This window comes from Orbicella franksi, chromosome 15, assembly GCF_964199315.1.
Source record: "Orbicella franksi chromosome 15, jaOrbFran1.1, whole genome shotgun sequence".
NCBI lineage: Eukaryota > Metazoa > Cnidaria > Anthozoa > Scleractinia > Merulinidae > Orbicella > Orbicella franksi.
Genome location: NC_138159.1, coordinates 12021453 through 12044569, shown reverse-complemented (window position 1 = coordinate 12044569; position 23117 = coordinate 12021453). Strand labels below are relative to the sequence as shown.

General features: G+C 38.8%; 2 protein-coding genes across 2 annotated transcripts in view; both read right to left on the bottom strand.

Moving 5' to 3' along the window:
* Window positions 1–1532: 1532 nt before the first annotated feature.
* Window positions 1533–23117, bottom strand: part of LOC145469944 (endosome/lysosome-associated apoptosis and autophagy regulator family member 2-like) — a 41868-nt gene continuing 20283 nt past the window's right edge. Inside the window, exons 3-12 of the mRNA XM_081453763.1 lie at window positions 21025–21278; window positions 20008–20103; window positions 17343–17460; window positions 15534–15728; window positions 11710–11987; window positions 9468–9823; window positions 9132–9369; window positions 8152–8345; window positions 6790–7037; window positions 1533–3745 (exon numbers count right to left, since the gene is read on the bottom strand). Coding sequence (XP_081309889.1) covers window positions 3162–3745; window positions 6790–7037; window positions 8152–8345; window positions 9132–9369; window positions 9468–9823; window positions 11710–11987; window positions 15534–15728; window positions 17343–17460; window positions 20008–20103; window positions 21025–21278 — 2561 coding nt within the window. The 3' untranslated portion in view covers window positions 1533–3161. The remainder of the gene's footprint in view (window positions 3746–6789; window positions 7038–8151; window positions 8346–9131; window positions 9370–9467; window positions 9824–11709; window positions 11988–15533; window positions 15729–17342; window positions 17461–20007; window positions 20104–21024; window positions 21279–23117) is intronic.
* LOC145470010 (uncharacterized) overlaps window positions 11995–23117 on the bottom strand; it is a 185340-nt gene continuing 174217 nt past the window's right edge. Inside the window, exon 2 of the mRNA XM_081453841.1 lies at window positions 11995–12839. The gene's annotated coding sequence lies outside the window, so the exon portion shown is untranslated. The remainder of the gene's footprint in view (window positions 12840–23117) is intronic.

Below are 23117 nucleotides of genomic sequence, written 5' to 3'. Positions count from 1 at the left end.
AACACGGGGATACCCAAAACACGGGGATACCCAAATCACTGTGACACCGGTAGCCTTCCGAATTCGGACACGGATTACTTTGAAAAACCTGTCCGGCTGCCGGACATAGAGACACAGCGTCTGCTCGTTGAAGGTGAATGAAAAATAAGTTAGTAAAGGATCAATGAGCTGCATGTAATTTCGATTTAACACGTTTTCACGGAGACGAAAGTGTTGAGCAGAGAACAGTGAAAAACAAGCTTGCATGTAATATGACGAAGATTATCAATGTTGTTTGTTTAATTTGAACGTGTTTTTAAAGGATTATTTGCAATCAATTCGGTGATTCGCGGTAAGGTTTTAGGTGATTAATGGTATATGTTTGGTTGGAAGTTTCTTTTAATTTCAAGAACTTTGCTCAGAGGTCGTCAGAAGTGAACTCGTTGGTTCGATTTGAGCTGTCAACACGAAATTTACTCTCAAAGAACGCTTTCGCTCGACTTAACACCTGAATGATTCAATCGCGACCAATCCAAGTTACACTCACCTTCAAAAAGCAGAATATCAGACAAACTACTTACCGAAATAATTCTTCGAACGGATGGCGAACGAATCCTGAGTGTTACCCTGAATCAAATAAACAACACTCGAATAATTTCATTCATTCGAATTCATTCCAGAAAACAACTCCGGTCTTGTTGAGCTTTAACAATTGTAGGATTCAGTCACAACAAACCCAAGATGCATACGCCTCAAAAAGCAGAATGGTAGGCAAAATAATCGCCCAACGAGGTCCCGCACGTAGGATTTTTACAAATACAAAAAAAATTAAGTGTTTAGCGTTTTGTTCACCCACTGAGTTGAAAAATAAACAATGTTGTGTTCAATTACAGCGATAATTTGAAACATTAACTAAAAGAAATTGATTTTAACACCTGTTGTACTATAAGTATCCCAAATAAATATCACAAAATTCAATGGACTCCTGTTTACTAACTCAATTCACTCGTTGGCACTTACCGATAGATACAAGATAACAACTGATAGATATATAACAACTGGTTTTATTTTATTTTTTGAGGCGTTAAGGGACTCTCCTGTGACCGAGTGACGTGTGCTAGCATAGTCAATTGGATTTAAGTCTATTCGTTACTTTACATCGTCTGCTGTGACAGCTGAGAAGTTTCAGGACACTTTGTCAAATCGCCACTGCTGTCATATATGGTCGTGGTGAATATTCAACCTTTCTTCCGGGTAGGAGTCATGTCCCTCGCCTATTTCTTTTCAGGACTGAGTTACATTTTGGAAGAATTCGTCCATTTGCTCATTTTCCTTAATTTTCCTTTTATGGTGTAATTCCAAACCGTAAACCAAGGGAACGGTCTCCAATCGGACTACATCGGTAAAGGTCTTCATAACACACTGGTGCGGGCTGTTTCAGTTTGGAATCGAAATGGTTCCACAACTGGAGTTGCTTTTGACAGCTCCAAAACGTCATAATGGATCGCTGTTTGCCGAGAATTAAAACAAAAAGTAAAAGAAACGACACTAGTATTTTAAATATCACTGCCAGTTTAATCATCTAGAAGTCTATAATTTACAAGCTACTGTTAGTTTTAACTCTATCATGTATATTTCCTATATAAAGCCGGGAAGAAAAAGCAGATTTAATTAAATAATAGTGATTAAAACAGGTACAATATCAGGGGTTTCTTGTGTTGCTCCAAGCCGCTGTACATGTTCATATGATCAACAACGCTGGGCGAGCTTGAACTAGCTCGTGGTCGTTTGTTTTAACATAACAATTTAAATTGTAAAGCAACGGTTGAAACTTCTGCTATTTCACTCATGACGTGTACGACTGACTCGTTAAGGTGATAAATGGAAATTTTACCGTAAAAATATCTAAAAACAATTAAAACAGGCATTACATGACGCCACTTAATACAACTAAAAGGCTACCACCAAACTTATCCATCTTGTGCTGGAGTGCCACCCATTATATAACGCACAACAACTTTTCGTAAAAAATAAATCAAACCTACATAACTCGCACTTCATTAAACACATTTATCACGTTTCACTCTTATTTTAATGGCTATAAAGTTTCTTCCGTAAAATGTTGCTCTATAGAGCGTATTCACTCACGTGTCCAGCAGCCATGCAAATTTATTAGAACAAAAGAAAGTGTTTACATAAGAAAAGAGTTGAACTCCCACAGAATTGGTCTGGTAAACCAGCATGGCCGCCGTTTCATTGTTTTGGAACAACAATAAGGCTGCCATGACGTCATGTGCATAAGCTCCATAACTCCATCATGAGCTCAAGAAGTTACGTCACGGTCTGCGCAATGTCTAGCCTACAGGTTTCAAGTTCGTTGTTTGTTATCCAAGTTAATCTTCTCCGTCCTTAACCATCCTTGTTCCTTTCTGGTTTATTAGTATCTCTTAAGTGGTTTTGCATCTTATTAAGCTATTATTTTCAGGTTTCCTTCAATTTAAAGGTACTTTAAAATACCGTGACTGAGCTCCTTAAGTCCCAGATTTGCTGGCTGACGGATATCTCCTATTAGACACCTTCTACTGGTGATGTGTTAACCTTAATTTCAATTTAAAAAGCGTTTAAATAAAAAATGCATTAAAAATTCCTACAAAACACACCTCGTGCTACATTTTACTAGTTTGAACTAAAAACAATGCAAAAATCGGTAAGAAATATCTGAAGAGACAACCGACTACAAATGAAATTTCCCGCCATTTTTCTCTCCAAACGATACGGGCAGACCAGAAATGAGCACTTAACGAGAAATTCAATAAATTTCTCGCCTTTTTCAATACATGCCCATGCAGTGAATACAGAGAAAATGGCGCAAAATTAACTGTGATCTATCGATCTTATTTCCCGCCATTTTTTTTAACACTATAGAAAGACCATTGTGTTCGTTCAAAACTTCAGCTTGCAAAATTTTTCCCAAAACAACCTAAACACGAATTGGGAACATATCCTAACGTATTTCGGTCACGAGAAAATTAAAGCTTTCGTCAAATGCAGTTTGCAAGTGTTTCCACAGAATTTTGCATTCGTTTTCCCCTGTTTAGTTGCAAGTTCTAATGTTAGACTACGTCAAACCTACATCTATCATGCTAGCTTTAACACTGCTAGTGAAACAATCCTGTTATTTCCTAGGTCTTTAAACTGTGTGACATTTCATCATACGGTGCAGCTAGTTCGTCTTCCGTGATAAAATGATTCTCGTCATCTTCTTGTTCCAGGCGGCTCATTGGCTTATTTCTTGCCATCAGCGTGTAATACCGGTATTTCATTTCACGGTGCTTGTACACAAAGAACCCAGCCACAGCCAGTAGAGCAACAATGACCACAACTCCCACGCCAATCAACGCCATATTGGTTTTGTTTGTCTCCTTAAAATAAGCCACTGTTCCATTGACCGGGACCTTGACCGTGACGTTGACCGTGACCGTGACAGTTGGCATCACGCAATCTTCTGTTGTAGTCGGCGGAACACCGTCCTTGGTCCAGCAAAGCACAGAACGCACGTAGGTTATATTGCGAGTACCGTTGATGCATTCGCCAGTAATCCTCGTGACGTCACCCTCCCGGCACTTTGGACATGCGTACAAGGACTTCCATACGAAGTAATATTGGCAGGATCCTCTCATGATGTCCGTGTACCTGTTTTCTCGGCCTGGGTTACCAACTCCAGCCGTGACGTCACACCGAAGATCGAGGACAGTGCTGTATAAACCTAAAAGACAGTATAAAAAGAGCCATCCATCAGTCAGTTTTATCCACAGAATATCGGACACTTGGAATCTTTTTCCAAGAGAAACTCGTAGTGCTATGAATGAAAAAATGTTTAAGGCTAGAGCCAATAGTTTTTTCATGGAGTGATGAGTACTCTAATTCCAGTTTTCTAACGTTAAATCATTATCTTCTCATCGCTAAATATCATATATTCCTCGCAAGAAATCAGTCAGATTTCCGAACTTAAAGATCTCCGAACTTGAAGGCTTTATTCCCTTATTGGAAAATAAAATCAAATGTGAAAGACAAATGGCCATTAAAAACTCAAACTTCAGAAAATACGAAGCTAAGTGGACCTCTCTCAGCATTCGCGATGCGTGAAGAATTTTCCCTTTTCCCTTTTCTTCCTTTGTATGTTCCAACAATGAAAGCTAAGGTGTCATATTTCTTTATTTTTTCGAATTTCTGTACTTTTTCTACATTTTCTTCTGTGTAGTGTATCCTAAAGGCTTAAGCGATATAATGTAATTCGGAAACTTGGCGTTACGTTCTTTGCGCTAGTAGTGTGTGTGCGTTAGTTTTTAGTATTAACGTTAGTAGCGTGCTTGTAAATTATTTTTGGTCTGTGCTTTAATAAGGTGAAAAAAAAAAAGAATTGAATGCAGTGTACTATCGAGTATTGTATTAGCACTAATTTTGTACGTAGAAGTTTAAATTGTAAGTACTTTCAGCAGTGTTTTGTTGAATGTTAATTGAAAAAAAAAAAAATTTTTTTTAAAAATCCAGTTTTATATAGATATAATATGTACTTCTAACCAATTCGGTGATCTGTTTTTATATGGGGTCGTGGACTCTTCTACAGATTATTCCTTGGCCTTTTTCTTAGGAATTTATTATTGTGTTTACACGTAATTATTTTAGCGCCATGAATTGTAATAAACATTAAACAATACTAAACAATCACGGTTCACACTTGTTACACAAACGATCCCAGAAATCATAGCGCCGAGGGCTGACATTCAGTCTCCTCAAAGTTTCGGTGTGGTTAATAGCAGACACGTTCAGTTCAAAATGTAGCTATTAAAATTTGAGCATTCCATAAATTGTAAGACACTATCTGACATTGCCTTCCTCTACAAAAACAAGTTCAACCCACAGCTAATCTTCTTGACTCTACAAATGAAGAATAAAATGAGAGTGCATATGTTTACAGTTTACAGTTGTGTGCTCAGTAACCTGGCCCATGAATGAAAGCGAGGCTGGAGGTGACCTTGCTTTGATAAAGACCTCTCTGCTTTTGTCATGTAAATGCACCTAGTTAGCATTAGAACAACTTGATTTACACAACAAAAGCAGTGAGGTCTGTATCAAAACAAGGTCACCTCCAGCCTCGCTGCCATTCAAAGGCCAGGTCACTGAGCGGACAACGGTAAAATGGTCTATTCAAAAACGTTTCTTAAGGAATTTTCATAAAGAGCCGCCTTTGAGAAAACGGGGGCACAATTTAAGGTATCATGGTAGGTGGATTTTTACGAAAAATGCGAAAAATCTTTTTTTGGCTGTTCAAATTGAGAAAAATGAGATAAATATTTTGCAAAAAGAATGGGAGAAAGGGCTTTTTGACTTTTAAGTTAAAGCAAAAAAACTATTTTTGAATATTATTAACCCTTACAGCGCGTTGACACCTCTAATTAAAATTCACCGCCAGTTGTCACAAGTAACGCGAATTGCGGTGTGATATTTCATTTGTGCACGCGAACTGTTCCTGATCTGGTTGTTTCATCGCAAGTTGGCTTTCGTTCTTGTCAAATTTTCTTTATGTCAGGAAGAAAAATTCTTACCTATTTTCGTCTTCGAAGAGACCGAAGAGGCGAAAATCTGGTGGAACCCACAAGTTCAGCGTCGAACAAGATCTTTGGCTCTGAGCGACCGTAGGACGCACTGTAACCAAGAAGAATGGTTGAAGGAACTCGAGGACAATAGTCCTGCCAATGAAGCTAAAGGACAAAATACAACAAGTGCTAGTCGCACGAAATTGTTGTAGAACGGACGCGATTCCGAAACTTCCACAACGAGAGAGTCAAGCGCAAATATAGATGTTGACAATGTAGACCTCGAGATTTCCTCTTTTTCATGCTTCTTGGCTTCACGAGGCATGGTTTCAAAAAATGTCTGGAGAACGAAGGAGCCTAAACTTAAGCAACATAATACCAATGTCGCCGACGAAATCTTTTAAGTAAAAGATCACGGCAGTTCAACTTGTAGTTTGTCCATTATCAGACGACTTCACTGCGACGCGGGTTTCCGCGCCAGAATATTAGTCGTCTGTTTATTTCAAGTTGTCATAACCCATTGTGGTGGTAAACTGACTCATGCCGACATCTGTCAGTGCGGAGATTTTTAACACCTATTCATGCAAATCTCATAAAAGGTTTTTCGTGTTTTTCTCGATAAAATAACACTGCATATAAGAATGAACATTTTTAGTTCGTTTACGCGCGTCTTCCGATGGAATTGGCTGAAAATCGGTAGGTATGTTCTAGGATACCTCCTTCGGAAAAAAGTGTCGGGCTTAGTTTAATTTCGCTTCCGTTTCAAAGTTATGGCCTCTTTTGTAGAAGGAAACGTCCGCGTTAAAAATATCAAAGTTTAGGAGGGTGTAGAAAAAAAACCAAACCACATCTGGAAAATCGCAGACAAGATTTTTGAGGGTGATGCGTGAGAAAACATTTCCGATGTAAATCGCGCCGCTCCGATAATTCACGCACGGAAGCGAACCAGTTTAAGCGAGGCAGTGTTTCTGGGTATTTCTTTTAATATCACTGCGACAATAACTTTTTAGAAAATTTCAAAGATATGATTGTATTCCATAACTATTAAGCTTTCAGAAAATGTATAGGTTTGATGGAGTTTTCTTTCAAAGCGCCAGCGTAAGAGCGCGATTTCCAAACACTGTCAATCCACCTACCATGATACCTTAATAACCGTCGCGGTGCTTTCTCGAGTGCATTGGTACAGTAATTCAGCAAAGTATGCTTCCCTTACCACCCCTGTAGCACTTGTCTCCATGAAGTAAATCCACAAACAAACCAGATCTGATGTCCTCTTTTGGTCTGTAACCAATCACACTACCCACACTTATGTCACGTGAATACCATGAGGACCTGCACGCCATCACAGGCCGAGGAATCTTCAATCTAGTGGCACGATCCAGATACGTGCACGAGCTGTTATCATGATCACGAGTACAAAGGTTGACATAAAGAGAAGGCTGGTATGGCCAGATGCCGGGCCTACAAATCAAGGACAAAATCTCCTTCAACGAATGTTTTCTAGATATTGACAACTAGGCATGGATCTGTGGGAGGGGTGGGTAAATAGCTAAACTTATGTCACCATCACTAGGCATCAGACAGGCTAAAATGAAACAACTCTACTCTAAATGGCACGGGATAATAAAAAACATTTATTTCCTTTCTAAGTTCAGAAAGGGAATTGTGATAACAAGTTTTTTTTAGCCGCTTAAGTTGTTATCCTTGTTACAACAATCCAGAGGGAAACACGCTTGCAGCGACGGCGTTTGTCAGACTCGGAATCTATTACAGCAAAACAATCCAACGGGACGACAGAGAATACGCAGTTACTTGGCTCCAACAGCAGGGTTTAATCCAATAACATACTCAGAACGTAGCCAGGATATAACCAGAATGTAACCCAATACGGGATAGTGCTATCTGGTGTCCCACCACCGGAGGCGTAACCGAAGAACAATTTACAAAACACCTGTACTTATGCTAGACTCTAAACAAGTGATCTAATATTTCGTTTAGTAATCCTAAACCCCTACTGGCTGCCAATGAGCTCATTGTTGTTCTAGGCTATTCCATCGTAGGCAGTCAGTCATTCTGCTCGTACATGTTAACTACTTACAACTTCAGGAAGTTCTAACTACGAGGTGTTACACGATAACACAGATAGACAGGTGGTTACCATGGTTATTGGACTTTCACTTAACTGCTAACTGTTGGCTTTTTTTTTTTTAAGGCTATGAATATCGGAAAAAAAATACCAGAAAAATATGTATACTCGGATCTGATCCTTAAATATACAGTATTTATTTAAAACTGTATTATGTATTTTCTTGTAATATAAATTTGCAAGCTCAAAGTCACACTCCTTGATTAAAATGTTTATCATAACTTAACTGTAACCCGCATATAAGAACCTGCTTGACCTTGCTTGGCTAAACAGGTTCTTATATTTTTGGGTATTAAAATGGCAAATTTCTATCAGCAGGTTGTTAAACCACTAGGTTCTCACACGCGGTTTCTACTGTTATTCTTCGATCATTGGGGGAAGGAGACGGCTGGAGAATGACAGAAGACAGGTTTGGATTCTGTTCCTTACCTTCGTAAACCACCCCGATAGGGTTCTTGATCTAATACCACTTCAATCATTGGTCCAAAAGGACGAGACAGCATGTTCAGGTCATACACCACACCAGGGGCAGCAGTAAACCTACATCCACCAGTGGTGCAACCATCTTTTCCTGGGAGTGACTTTGTGTTGTTACCGCACTGAAGACATTTCTCGCTTCCCTTCTGGAAATTACAACAACTTACTATTTACTGAGTGAGTGAGTGAGTGAGCGAGCAAGTGACTTATTGACCGACTGACTGACTGACTGACTGATTGACTGACTGATTGACTGACTAACTGACCGACTGACGGACCGACTGGCTGATGTACTGACCGAATGACGGACCAAAGGACCGACGGACCGACTGACCAATGCACTGACTGCACGACAGACCGACCGACCGACGGACCGATCGATGGACCCACTGACCGACGGGCTGGCTGACCAAGAGCTTGGGTTAGGCAAAAAGCAGTACTTCAATTGAAAGGCATAACATAGCATTCCATTCAAGCAGACAGAGATCGTGAAATGTTAGCATTTATGTTGGGGTAAGGGATTACTATGGTAAGACAATTGCCAAGAAATCTAACCTCGGGGGTCAAGACTTATTTCTTGGCTGTGTTCACACTTGGTGCCCACCTGCCCAAGCACTGGCGCCTGGACACAAAATAGTGTTGCATTCAGACACTGGTACTCCAAGTATCCAAATACCATTTTTGGTTTAGTGCCCGAATTAAAGGTCGAGAACTGGTGTGACTACTTCGAAAAAAGGTGTGTTCACATTAGTGCCCAGCAAGAATTGTACTCGGGCACAGTCTCAACATGGCCTTTGAGTTGCGTTAGCTTTTTTTACTCTTACGAACTTACTTCCAGCAAGTACAAATCTACCTCGTGTATGACAAAATCATTAGTCACGGCACGTGAGCAAAGTGCAAACTAGTCACTTCTCATTCAATATGAGCTGTACCTGGGACGCAAAGTAGCCATCTGGACATGGCGTGCATTTCTCTGATCCAGGCGAACTTGCTGTTCCATTTGGACAAATTGTACAGTCAGTATTATCTGCTGTACTGTTGTACCCAGCTGGGCATGCTGTGCAGTTCTGAGCCTCTCCAGATGTTACCCCAAGAACACTTATATTGAAGAGCTTCGCCTCAAATGCTGTTGAAAGCGTTCGTGAATCATCCTCTTGATGGAAAACCCATCTGTGGAAGAATGGAGCAAGCAATAAAGTTGAAACTGTGTTCTCCCATTGAGACTCAATAGTTTTTGAAGTTAAACATTTTTAAATGATATTTTGTACCTGAAGGAATAGTTGCCCTCTTTCAAGGTATGAACATGATTCGTGATTTGGCCATCTCGTTTAGTGTAATGTCTGAATTGATAGCTTCCTTTAGGGCGTGTACAGTTCACTTGTTCCACAACTGTGTCATTAACATCCAACACTTGAAATATCAAGTTGCAGTCCTGGATCTTCGCTAAATGCTCGCCTCGTGCCATTTTTGGCGCTACTCCAGTCAGGTTACAAGTGACAGAGCAACTAAACACGATCTTTGCCAGTTCAGACCCCACCTCAAATATGGGTGACTGCAGTTCAGAGTGTACCTCCCCAACAACACGTGCTGTGCGAATGAGGTTGCCTGATGAGATCCATCCACCCTACAAAAGAACAAATTTTAACATCGTAATCTGCCGAAAATAAGCCCATGGGCTTTGCACATCATCAACAATTATTTGGGGTGGGGATGGGTGCAACAAGATTTGGGGAGAGAGTTTTTGAACGTCTCAAGAAAGGTGACCCTCTTAATAGCTTTATTGTGATTTTCAAAACACATCCCATGAAAATGTAAGCCTAATAACAATACAATTTAGAAACCACCCTGTAAGAAAGTGCACTCTGAAGGTCTTGTCTATTCTAACTTGATAGAAACAAAAAGTAGCACGAGCTGTTGATGGAATGATTGCATCATCAAAGAGAATTTACAAGAAATACAAAACATTTTCTCTGTGTTTCTATCAAATTATTGAAACATGAGTAGAAGTTTGGGAGAACGTACAAAAAGCTATAGGAACACTTGCATCTGCCTCATGTACCCAAGCTTTCAATCGTATTTCTATGACCCACTAGAAGACAGAAATTTTTTTTGATGGGATCTGCCCAGTTCACGAGTTCCAGACAAAGTCGAGTCACTACTTGTAGCCCAATAGCATTCCTGTTAGACTCATCAAGGTTCGGGTTAGCTTTCATTTGTAGATTTACAAGAATAACCTCATCAGATTAACCCACCAACAGTTACAGAAATTAGACAAATCGAACAAAGACAAACTTTGATAGGCCTAAAAGAAGAGATATCTGACTCTAACTAAAAGTGTTAACTCATAATTCTATAAAATATGAAATTAAATACAGAGGCCCAGTTAGGGTTGGGAGCTCTGAGTATCCAATATATCTCATTAATTATTGACCGAATATACCATATGCCATTACAGTGAAACCTGTATTAAGCCGACATCCTTGGGACCCTCACTAGTGTCCGCTTAATACAGGGTGTCTGCTCTAAGCAGGTTCCAATATGTTGAGCAATAATAGTTATTTATTAACCCTTTTGTAACACAGTGTACAATCAAAGACTAGCACAGTGCAATGTCCAGTCAATCAATGCATCAATATGGAATAATCACTTTGCTTTAAAATGACATCACTGAACAATGTTAAACGAGTCTCAGCTGAGCTTTTAGAAGTAAAAAGCCCTTGAAGTGTCCGCTTATAGCAGGTTTTGTGCAACAAAATGGCTTAATATTGGTGTCTGCGTCCACTTAACAGAGGTGTCCGCTGAATGCAGATTATTTTACAGTAAATGCAGGAAGAAAATTTTGGGACTCAAGCTGGTGTCGACTAATAGAGGGTGTCCGCTTAATATGGGGTCCGCTTAATACAGGTTTCACTGTAATTTAATCTAACAAAAGTTAACAATTTTTCTACTCCATATCCTGGGATATCGGTTCTAAGTATCCCATACCCCATTTATTCCCCCCTCCCCAAAATATCATATATCCTGTAAATGTTTTACCTAAATATCTTAGATCCCGAAAAACCCTAATAGGGCTTCAACATAAGATAACTTGTTATATAGCTGGCGTTTTTCCCGCTAAAGCACGCCCATTCATTGGCTAGTGACATCTAACAATGAAACTGTTTACCGCCAAAAGGCCCGCTAAATGCCACGAGCACGCAACATTGCGAAAGCTATGACGTCAAACGGAAACAGTTCACTGTTACCCGCGAAATGTTGACCACTGTTGCACGTGATCAGAACATGCAGTTGAAGGTGGCCTAATGTTGTCGCTGGAATCTCAGCACGTTTTTCAAAATTTGCTTTTGTTTTTGACCTATTTAATAGTATTGCTATATAATTTTAACAAATAACTTAACGACTGGTCCCTTGGGAACGGTGAATTTTGTTTCCCTCATTTTTGGGAAACAAAATTCACTGTTCCCCTCAGGACCAGTCATTAAGTGTTAATTGTCACAAGGTGACACCAACCTTAACACTACAATCTCCTGCGCATTTCGCAGTGAAACCATCGGGTAAAGTATTGTTCCTCCATATGTAGTAATGTTTACCGGCCAAAGCCACATGACCAGCAACACATCCCTCACATTTCAAGCCAGATGACTTCAGACCTTTTTCACATGCTTTGCACTCCAGTTTTCCACCATTATTTTTAAGTTCAAAACCAGGCTGGCATCTACACGGACGTCTCTCTGGCTTGTGAGATAAAGATCCTGAATTTTTGCAAAGAACTCTTCCACCATTTAAACCTGAAAATTGTGGAATGACTTTGGATTAATAACATCTTGAAGTTCTTTGCAACTATGTAGAATAAAACTATTATTGATATCCAGAACAATCAAGGTCTTGGTAAGTGTTATCAACCTTCAGCTTCAGCTGATAACATCTAACTTGTCTTTTATCTATCTTGAGGAGGACATGGGGATTTGCCGTGTTACGGTGTTGATGTTTTTTAATGTGGTGATGCGGTGAATAAAATGTCTACTTGCGGTGTTGCGGTGATCTCAAACCCTATGATGTGCGATGTTTGTGTTTTTCACACTGCGGTGTTTGGTGAAATGAAATTGTTTGCGGTGCTGGGGGTTTTTGATTTACCATTCTCAAACCTAAATTTGACCTAAATTTGGCATGTAAACTTCGTTAATCCATGCTAATTTATGACAAACACGTACCATTGAGGTTAATAATTTGTAACAAAATACAGACCATCACTTTCTAGTCAATCTTCAACATGCTTAGGCTGCCTATCCGAAGCTGTTTTTATCTATACGTAACTTGACAATCGACAATCGAGCTCAGTGTTCGGTAAACACGTGGAGGAGCGAGGACAGAAACAATCCTAGAAATTCTGGAAACGCCCAGGCCAAATATGATGTATTATTGACTGCGCAGCTTTTTTCTACGCAAAAAAGGAAAACGTGGCGAAAACTACCGGCAACAAAATATATTCAGATGTCACGTCGGCAGGGGAGAAAGAAGGCTTTCTAAGGTAAGGAAGCCTTGTAAATTACACACGTTTACTTTTTGTTTTTCCTTTTGCTATTCGGCTTCGTCTAGAGGTCATTCTGATACCGGTCTATACCCACTCCCAGGTCCTGCGACTTTCTTGACCTTCTATTTTTTCAAACGATTATCGATATCGAACGCAAACGCAGCTAGCTCCGGAAAGCAATACTTCCAGTCAAGATAGGGCTTCAGTCTGTGGGTTTATACACCAAGAAAAGTGAGCGAAGTACATGTAAAAGAAGAGAGAGATCTGGGGTAGCAGCCATCTCTTGAGGCTCCTCTCTTTTTTCTTCGTCCGCATCAGCAGTATTGACACATGTGCAATGAAAAGCGTTGTAATGTGTTTATTTTGTGGAAAATTGTTGAGGTATAAAAGTACTGTTTTAAGTGTATATGAACGAATCATAGCGCTAAAAATACGAGTCGCGGTGACGGAGTTTCGTTGACTTTTCTTGCGATGATGCGGTGTTTGTTAATTTTTTTTGTGGTGTTGCAGTGTTCAGAACCCCCCCATGTCCCCCTCTATCTTGGATCCTGGCGTGATCAATCGATGAAACCGATAATCGATAACAGTCGATGGCAATCGATATCAATCGATAACAATTAATCGATTGATATCGGAAATCGATCACCAATCGATGGCCAAAAAATTTGTGTTTTTTAATTGCCATCGATTGTCATCAATTGTCCTCGATTGTCATTGATTGTCATCGATTTTCATCGATTGTCATCGATTACCATATCTTTTGGGGAGGTAAAAAAATGATTTGACAGGAGAAATATGACGACATGTAATTGTGAAGATCATCGTTACCATCAACAACAGTAACAATAACTTTATTGATCTCTCTAAATGCGGGTATAATGCAAGAAAATTAACATTGTTAACACAAACTAAACTGGGATGAAAATGTTCGTACTCTTTCAAGTTACAACAGAAACCTACGGTTTAAAGTTTTCTGGTTACTGGCAGTCCATGGGAAGAAAATGCTCATTGCCATCGTACAAAAATGAAACAAGATTAATACTTGCGAACATGAAGCTTGCAAATAACAATCTCAAGACGCGAGTCAGAACAAGTAAGAAATAGACTGACCCTACCAGACACATAATGGCCTGTATTGACGTGACTACATAAAGGTAGGTTAAAATATCAAGATACAAGCCAAGTATTTCTAGTAAGAACAACAGGTGAAGCAACAAATAATAAAACCTTTTCCATTTTTCATCATCATAGTACGGACACCATCCGAGCGCACGTTTCCGGACTCGAGCTTGTGATTATCGATTGGTCATCGATTGGCCGATAGCAATCGATAACAATTAACTAATTGTTATCGATTGATATCGATTGATCAATTGGTTTCCGATGATCGATTATCATCGATCGATCACGCCGGGCTTGGATATCATGAAAAACCTCATCCAATTATTGTGTATTATCATTCAGTACATACATTAATAATTATTTTCTGGCCCATTTGGATTACATGCCTTCTAATCTGAGTGTAGCAAAGGTTTATGTGACGAACAAAAGACACTATACTAAAAACCATGCCTGATTTGGTCTTGAGCGCCAGCACAGTGTATTTCTTCACATGCAACCCTCAACAATATGGTTAAAAATGTTAGCATACTACTCTAAACACCCTAACTGATATCAAAATCTGTGATTTAAACAACCAAATGAGATACAATCCATACTCATCTAAGCCAGCAATTGTATTTTGACCGGGCGAGCGCCATCAAGATGCATTATCTTAGATGTACGCTAACAAAATTATCTAGTAGTTATTCAGCAAAGGTGCTTGCATTGCAGGCTTAATAGCGGGATGTGAAGTAACCAGGTCAGCAATAAATATGAATTTAACAATTTTCATCATGAAGTAAATGATTACTACATCACAGATTCCTACAACTATTGCTATAGTATGTTATTCAAATTTGACAAATGTAAATGACAATGAAAGGCATTCCTGTCGAAACACATCTTCCTAACTTGAGAACACTGTACTTTATTTCTAAAAGTAATTTGTTGGTGACCCTAAGTTAGTGAAGTTTCATAGTAAGTGAAAAAGGGTTAAGTCTGCATACGAGCGAAGTAGCCCAGCAGGCCAGAGCTTATCCTGGTTTCTGTAGCATGATGTGACTAGGAGTATTTCTACTCCCCTCTGGATGGGAAGCTGGTCCATCACAGGGTTACCCCCAGAATTAAGGTTGCCGGTACCCATTTATACACCTTGGGTGGAGAGAGGCACTGTGAGAGTAAAGTGTCTTGCCCAAGAACACATTACAATGTCCCCAGCCAGGGCTCAAACCCGAACCGCTAGATCCAGAGTCAAGCACACTAACCATGAGGCCACCACATCTCCAGTGGCGTTTCTAACAGCAGACATCAAAAACAAGAACAGCATACACAGGTCAACAAATCTTTGACATCTCTACTCAATTTTTACAGTTATACACCAAAACTGAAACTATGCAAGAGTGTCTACTTTCTGGTATATTTCAATTACCAGTACGCTTTTTTTTTCTATTTTTTTGCTTCAAAAGCTATGTTGCCATGCATTCTTGTCTTAACATCACGACCTGACTAGTCCTAAGACAAAGTGACCTGGAAAGTGACCTCATGAAATTGGGAATCTTATTGCGAGCAAGTGTTAAGTATTTCTTTTCTTTTCAGTTAGTAATGCTTTGAAAAGTGATCAATTTTTTAAAGCTTTACAAGCATGTTTAATTTTCCACAATTTCCAGAGAAGTAACTTTGCACAACACTTCATTTAACTCACCTTGAACTGTCACAAAGTTAGGATACACTGTAGTATTACACTGTGTACCACTTTGGGGTGGTGTGCATGAACATGTATTCAGGTCTCCTGGAGCATCAATGATGTCATCAGTTGTGCAGTTAGGCAAAGGGAGACACTTTGATGCACCTAACATGGCATATGTATTTGGCGGACAAGGCTTACATTGGTTCTGACCTGAAAGCAGTGAAAAGAGGGAAAAGTACATACATCAAATGTGACCAAGAGGTAGCATATCAAGTCATTTAAAGGCAGGTAGAAATAACGGAAACTTGAAAACATCAAAACAAATGATGCAAACAGAATAGTAAATCAAAATTATACAGGAAAACTCCATAAGATAATACCAGGGCACTAAAACAACATTGGTTCTAATTATGGTTCATAAGTAAATATATCTTACTCAGTGTGCTGTATTGCAGTAAATTTTAGCATGCAAAACAAGGAAAGCCTCTTGTGATTCTGGATTAATTTAATTTAATTTTAATTTCAGAATTCTTGGAAGTTATCTTAACCCATGACTGTCTTGAGTTTGTACTGGACAGGAGACAATATTGAGTTCATTAGTGTGTTTGAAAAGACCTTTTTGTGTTATGTAATCCTTTTGTGTAAGACTGTAATCGATCTGTTTCGCATACATTACGTCAGAACTTGGCCTTTTTCATTTATCAGTTGAATTTTAATCTTCAGCTTGTGCAGTAGAGATCATATCTTTTTCTTTTGGACATTTTAGAATATCGAGGACACTTGAACTATCGTAGAATGGTAGTCAAGGCATGGACATTTGGACTGTCGTACAATGTAGATTCAGAGTGTTCATGTAATTGTGCATACTCAAATAAATGTTTATCTGATAAACATGTATAACTGTCTCGCATTCTCCAAACCCTCCCTGTGTTTAGAGAGGCTATGTAAACACAGTATAAGTGCTCTATTGCTTGAGTACTTAGACTTTGTCAAGGGTTATATATTGAATACAAAATATACTTAAATGGAATTAAACATAGTTAACAACTAGGAGCTAGTCTGGTCAGTAGCGTTTTTAGTAAGCGGTTGTTAGTGTCTTGGCCGTCTGTTAGCATTTGTTAAGCATTTGGTGCGTTCTGTAGCGTTTGATATAGTTCGATGAAATTTTACATAGTTTATGACCAGGAGCTAGTCTGGTCAGTAGCGTTTTTTGTAGGCGTTTGCAAGTGTCTTAGCCGTCTGTTAGCGTTTGTAAAGCGTTTGGTGCATTCAGTAGCATTTGTAGCAGTCATATGGTTGTGGGAGCCCTGGGGCTGACATTGTCCAGCAGTATTCTTGGTTAGTACATGTGGTGTTGCCCCATGTGCTTGCAGTGTGTTTGTTGCTCTGTTATTGTGGCGTTGTGGGTTGAATTATAGTAGTTTAGCGGTTCTTGGCGTCCCCTCCCTATCCCCCCTCTTTTCAGCAGTTTTTTTTCCTCTTTCCACTGAGCCATCTGGCTCGAGTGTGACGGGTTCCTGTAGGAGGGCCTGGTGCAGGGGGCTCGTGGCTTGGTTGTGGGTTGGGCAGACCAGTCAGGTGTTCTAGCGCCTTGGGGATGTGACTGCGGTTGCAGCCGCCAGGCTATGTAGGCACCTTCCCTCCACTAGCAACTTGGGGGTTAAACAATATTGAAATGTCTTCTTAAAAGGAAACTCAGGGGAGGAATTCCATCCTTCCCCCTCTACCTTGTAACATAGTGTGGGTATGAGTTTGCATACATGCACATCTGAAAGTTGACAAACACTACTTTACACAATAACCATCATCCATGCATAAACCAACCTTCCTGGGACTGATACTGGAAATACGAGCATGGAGTACAACTTGAAGAACCTTTCTTGGTATTGAAATAGCCTTGTGGGCATTGTTTACACGTCACATTTGGTTCCTCAGTACCAACCTGAAATAATAATAAATATTATTAATAATTATAACATTTGTTGCTGATATTTTAACAGTAAACATTAGGAAGCTGCATTATTATTGGGCGGCTTTCACCATGTGTGATATCCCACGTCAGTTTTGTTTTGCCCACTGTACATGTAAAGTAAAAAAATCCATGTTACTGACTGAGTGTCAGGGCTGGAATGGAAAACATTTGATTAAACTAACTCGAGTTGTACCAGACCAAGCACAGCTGCAATATCCCTTCAAAATGACTGAGAAACTCACTTATTCTTTGGAATTGACCCAGGGCTAAAACAGTGGTGGTTGACTGGTTGCCAGTGACGATTATTTGGTGAAAGTGGACCAAGGCCACAAATTAAGTTACAGTCTGATCACTTGACATAATTATGAATGATACATATTTTATATGGGGCTTAAAACTATTGAAATAACTTGGAGTTGTAGTATAAAGCAAGAAAAAGTGAATTTTACCTTTCAAAAGTGACGAAAAGAGTCCAAAACCCATGGTCATTTTTCAAAATTGAACGTCCGCCATTTTGGACATCTTTCCTTCCGGTTACTTCCATAAAAGGAATGCCCGCCGCCATGCTGTGACATCACTATGCACATGCATTTTTTCACGTCAACAAAATTTGTGAAGAATCGATCTTGAGTCAAACCTGCATTTAGCTTGCATTATGGCTGAGATCGAGCCTTATTCTTTTGAACCTATGCGAGACAGTTCAGAGTCAGAGGAAGACGATGTTCACAAGAGTCAAGATGAGCGCCGAAGAAGAAATACATCTTGGTGTGTATGCGAGTGTTCACTGTTGTGTGAACTGGGAAGTGCAACAAGGAAGCTGTAAATAAAATACAATTTCTGGTGAATAATACTTTTGTATTCAGCAGATGTTGATTATTTTGGCACTAGGAAGCTAATAAACAACCATGGACTCAGTGGGAAGAAAGCGTTGTTTGATTTATTTCATTTATTTCGTATATTTTGTTGTGGCGTGCGTGGAAGGCTCACTTGGCAGCAAAATGGTTGCGATATAACCTGTTTATATTATTTTGGTTCAGACATAGAGGCAGCTCAACCGACTTCTAGATGTATAACACAGCACCCTCTCCTTCAAATGATTTGTTTACAAAGGGAAGTCCTAAAGATCGCTATCGAGGGTTTGTGTTTAAAAGTGTGCAGAATGAGAGCACCAAGAGAACTAAATAACATGTAAGCTTACAGTATGTACACAAATGGTCACAAATAACTTGCCAGCTATGAAATTTATTTCAAATGTTTCGTTGAGCTCAGTTAATCCTCCAAGATAAGATTCAATTATGCACAAACGTAACATTTCAAGCTGTACAGTGCTATATATAATTTGATTTGAGGATCTCAGTTAAAACGTAGTACTTGAAATTCGCGTGTTTTTCCCATGTGCGCAGTGACGTCATGCTATGCGCCCAAGCCTTCAACATGGCTTTCAAAATGGCGGACGTTCAAATTGTTCAGGCACGGAGCTTTTTGCTGTTACAATCAGGTTAAAAAGTTAGTTCACATCCTAAAACATAGCGATTTGATTACGACATATCATGCGCTTTCGTAAGAACGACTTTTTAAAAAATGGGTTTTCGCCTTCCGTTCTCCTTAAAATAAAAGTAACATATAATGTAGCTTTTTCTGACTGCATTTCTTTTCTTTTCTTTTCCTCAACTCTAACTCTGATGAGTTTTAAGTTCGGAAGAATTCCTTGTGGAATCAATGGTTTCAGAATTGCAAATAAAAGATCCTAGCTATTCTGATTACAAATTTCCGGACAGAGTTCTTTCAGGTCCACAAACCACATGCTGTTGCCTCGATAACAGTTTTTGAAAATTTATTCAAATGAATACAATATTTTTTGCGATAGACAAGAGGAATTGTAGACCACTTTACTTTGTCCTGGGCCACTTAAGACTAAAAATGGGTAAAAAAAGGAAAGGAACTAAATGGTAGTCACTGGCTAAAAATATGGTTATCGGACGTTTCGGCCACTACTGTTGCCTTCTTCAGCAAAAGATGGAAAATGCAAATGTTAAACGGCGTCCATCTTTTGCTGAAGAAGGCAACAGTAGTGGCCGAAACGTCCGATAACCCTATTTTTCGCCAGTGACAACCATTTAATTCCTTTCCTTTTTTTACCAATTTTTAACATGCCTGGCTACACACCAAACATTTTCACTTAAGACTATATTTAACAAAACTGGCCTGGAAGTGCACACCGCCAAACAGCTAAGTGAACAAGTCCACATAAGTGGACAGAAGCTTTTTAAAATTTCATTTCATTTTTTCCGAGATACAAAGCTAATTAACACATTCATGAATCATCATGGAATTACCAGGAAAGTTGAGCCAGAGTACATCAGATGAGAGTACATCCCATACCAGATTAGAATCCTAAAGGATCCATGGGTTCAATTCTGTTCAAGCCTGAATTGTTTCCAGGCTTTAATTTGACAACTGCTTAAGTTGAGTATATAACTGGGATGATCAATCATGAAGATAGATTATGTTACTTACCATGGTTATAGAACGAATAAAAGCCTTGTCGGTGTAGGATACTGAACCAAAACTGAAGCAATTTTTGCGAAAAACCCACTTCAGTGTATGGGTGCCCTGGAAATTAAAAAAATTATAATAAACCTTTAGCTTCAAGCTAAACATCAAACACTCCAAGACATAATCCTTGTATTGTCACCAGTTGAACAAAATTAAAGTGGTGAACTTTTATACTATGTCTTCTATTGTATACTTTTTTAAGATCTCAAAGGTTGACCCTGCAAGGCTTAACTTACAAAATAATCACACTTGTCTAACCGTAGGGTTTAACCTAACATGAACACTAGCCTATAGCTAAGTCAGTTGCCCAAGATTGTCATCCTGTTACCAGTCTGAAATATCAGAGTGGGCAATCATTAGTAAGGATACCATATATTTAATCTCGGGTTCTCGATAATCAAGAGAAAAATTGTCCTTGCATCCATAAAATTCTGATGAGACTCACTCTCCACTCCCCCTCTAAAAAAGTAAGCCGTCCTGAAATAAGCCTTGCAAATCTCAGATGCATTTAATACCTATGAATGAATGATTTTTTAACTGCCACGGATAAAAGAGCAATTCTCAGAGAATATCATGTGGTCTGTAACGTGAAAGCAAACCGCCGAAGCTGAAAGGGTCTGTTACATAATTTTTATTAAAAAACTGGATCATTGGATAATGCAACACAAGAGTTTTCATTGGCTTAGCCATCACGAGTTATGAGCCATTACACCATGCTCTACAGATATGGTAAGCATATGCATGATTTCTTGGGGAGTTTTTATTTTTCTATCAGTTTAGTTTTCTATCATTTTAAGGCATTTTTAATAAAACAATTATTCTACTTACGCTAAAGTTAGATATGAGACGATCATAGCCAACTCAGAGCTGTGCGCCTCGTTAGCCATCTACATGCACTTGTGGAATAATTGTTATTAAACTTTAAGCCGCCTAATTTAAAATAATTAAATGAGGAATGAAAATATAATGGTTGTTTACCACTGTCACCCTGTACGTCATGTTAGACCACTGAAACTGGTTTCCCTGGAACTCTAACATTTGTTGATTGTCAATATAAAAGGCCAAACCATCACATCCGAAAAATCCTGGTCTCCCACAGGTTCGGCTGTCCACACGATAATCAAAGCTAACTTGGCTGTTATCCATGACAAACTTCTTGTTGGGCATTAGCAGTACAGATGTCACACACCTTGTCTTAGTATTATCCCCAGAATTGAGTGTAAAGTTATCAGCTGTATAAAAAAAAAAAACAGCAATAAAAATTTAAGAAATAGAAAACTTTTTCTTTTGAGTTAGAGAAGTTTAGGAGAACAAAATACTGTAACACTATAATAGAAACATGAGTAACAAGAAAATCGCATGGACTGAATTGTCTTTGGGACTTTGCAGTTGTCTACGTGCACGCCTGTTTTTTCTATAATTTCACGTTTTTTAAAGTCAAAATACCATTAATGTCTTTCTTTTAGTCTTCTTAATAACTTAATCATCCATTTGGATCTAAAATTACCTCCAACACTTCAGGAAAATGAAAAAAATGTTGTCATTTCATAGACGAGCAAGGGCCACTGTATTCTAATGGCTGTTAGTGTGCGAGTAGCTCAGCCAATCAGATTGCAGCATTTGCATTAGAATACTAGTCAGAGGAGGTTGGACACGCGCTGAACTGCATTATGGTAGAGGTAATTAACCAATCCTGAGCGTGTATTTTCTTGCAAGTCGATTTGGAAGGAATCGTCGCTCGAAGGATGAAGAGGATTTCTTGAGGTGTTTTCTCGGGATTAACAAGTTAAGTGATGCAGTTGCTTAATGGAAAAGAAAGGTAAGGGTCTAAAGATTTAAGTTTTCGCTTTTTTCAACCATTTTGTCAAATTTTCCTGCCACTATTGGGATTCAATTGTAGGGGAGTCCAAAATGGCGGATCGTGGTCACGATTTACGATGCGCATAATCAACCAATTCTTGCTCTGAAACAATGGAGTTTTCAACCAAGAAAAACATACCATTGTATTCTAGAATAGTTATAGTTTGTTTCTAAGACATCGCACCCCATCGCACCTCCTACCGTTTTCTCGCTATATTCATCTAAAGTTTGACATTTGTTGGTGGTAAACAAGAGAGCACTATTGTCAAACACTAAGGGAAACTTAGTTGTTTTCGAGGTATTTGTTTCTTTTTAACTCGATTTATATTTTTGCGGCTGTAAGATTACATTGATGTTATTATTTTTACATCTGGTGCCTAGTAGATTACTGTATTTTTACAGATTAATGTTACTCAACGAGGCTATTGACCTTGAATTATTCAAGATCAATAGCCTTCTTGTAATTTATATTGCATCATTTATCTAGGCATAGCTCAATATTTCTTTACAATTGTTGTTCTCAACAGGGATCAGAGTTCACACAATTGATTTCCTTGTGGATATTTAATAGCTGGTGTTTTAACCAGGAGCTGTGGAATGAAAAGAGATAGTCCATCTTCAATGTCTCTACTATGTTGTAGCTTTGTGTATTCTTCATGATTTTTCCTTTATGAGGAGAAAAGTTCTAGTATCAATGATTTACTTTCATGTTTTGGAAAACTGTTCTCCAAAACATGAAACTACCAGTTTTAGACTGTAATGTAGTGTTGATAATAAAATAATTTCAATTAAAGAAATTGCTTTGTATTGTTTTGTTTCTGTAATGTACAGCTACACTGTATTTGTTTGTTGTCATCTGTTTTGCCTATGTGCATGTGTTATGTACCTATCTCATTTTGGTACAAGGCCTGGTGCAAAATCATCACTTTTGTGGTTGTCCAGAATCACTGAATGATGATTGGTGTTTTCTGAAAGGACAGTCCAGTTTGTCAAGGCAATTGAGGCCCAAGATAAACCCTAAATAATAGTCAACTCAAGGTTTTTTTGTCAAATACTGTGTAAATCTTACAACTTCTTATTGTTGTTATGGTAACTATTCGGTCCTGGGTCTATAAACTTTACGGCATTAAACAAAGACAATGTGAAACCAGTCCTCAGTCAATATTGAAACTCTGGATTAAAATCATGTTAAGTTTTCTTTCAAAAGGTTA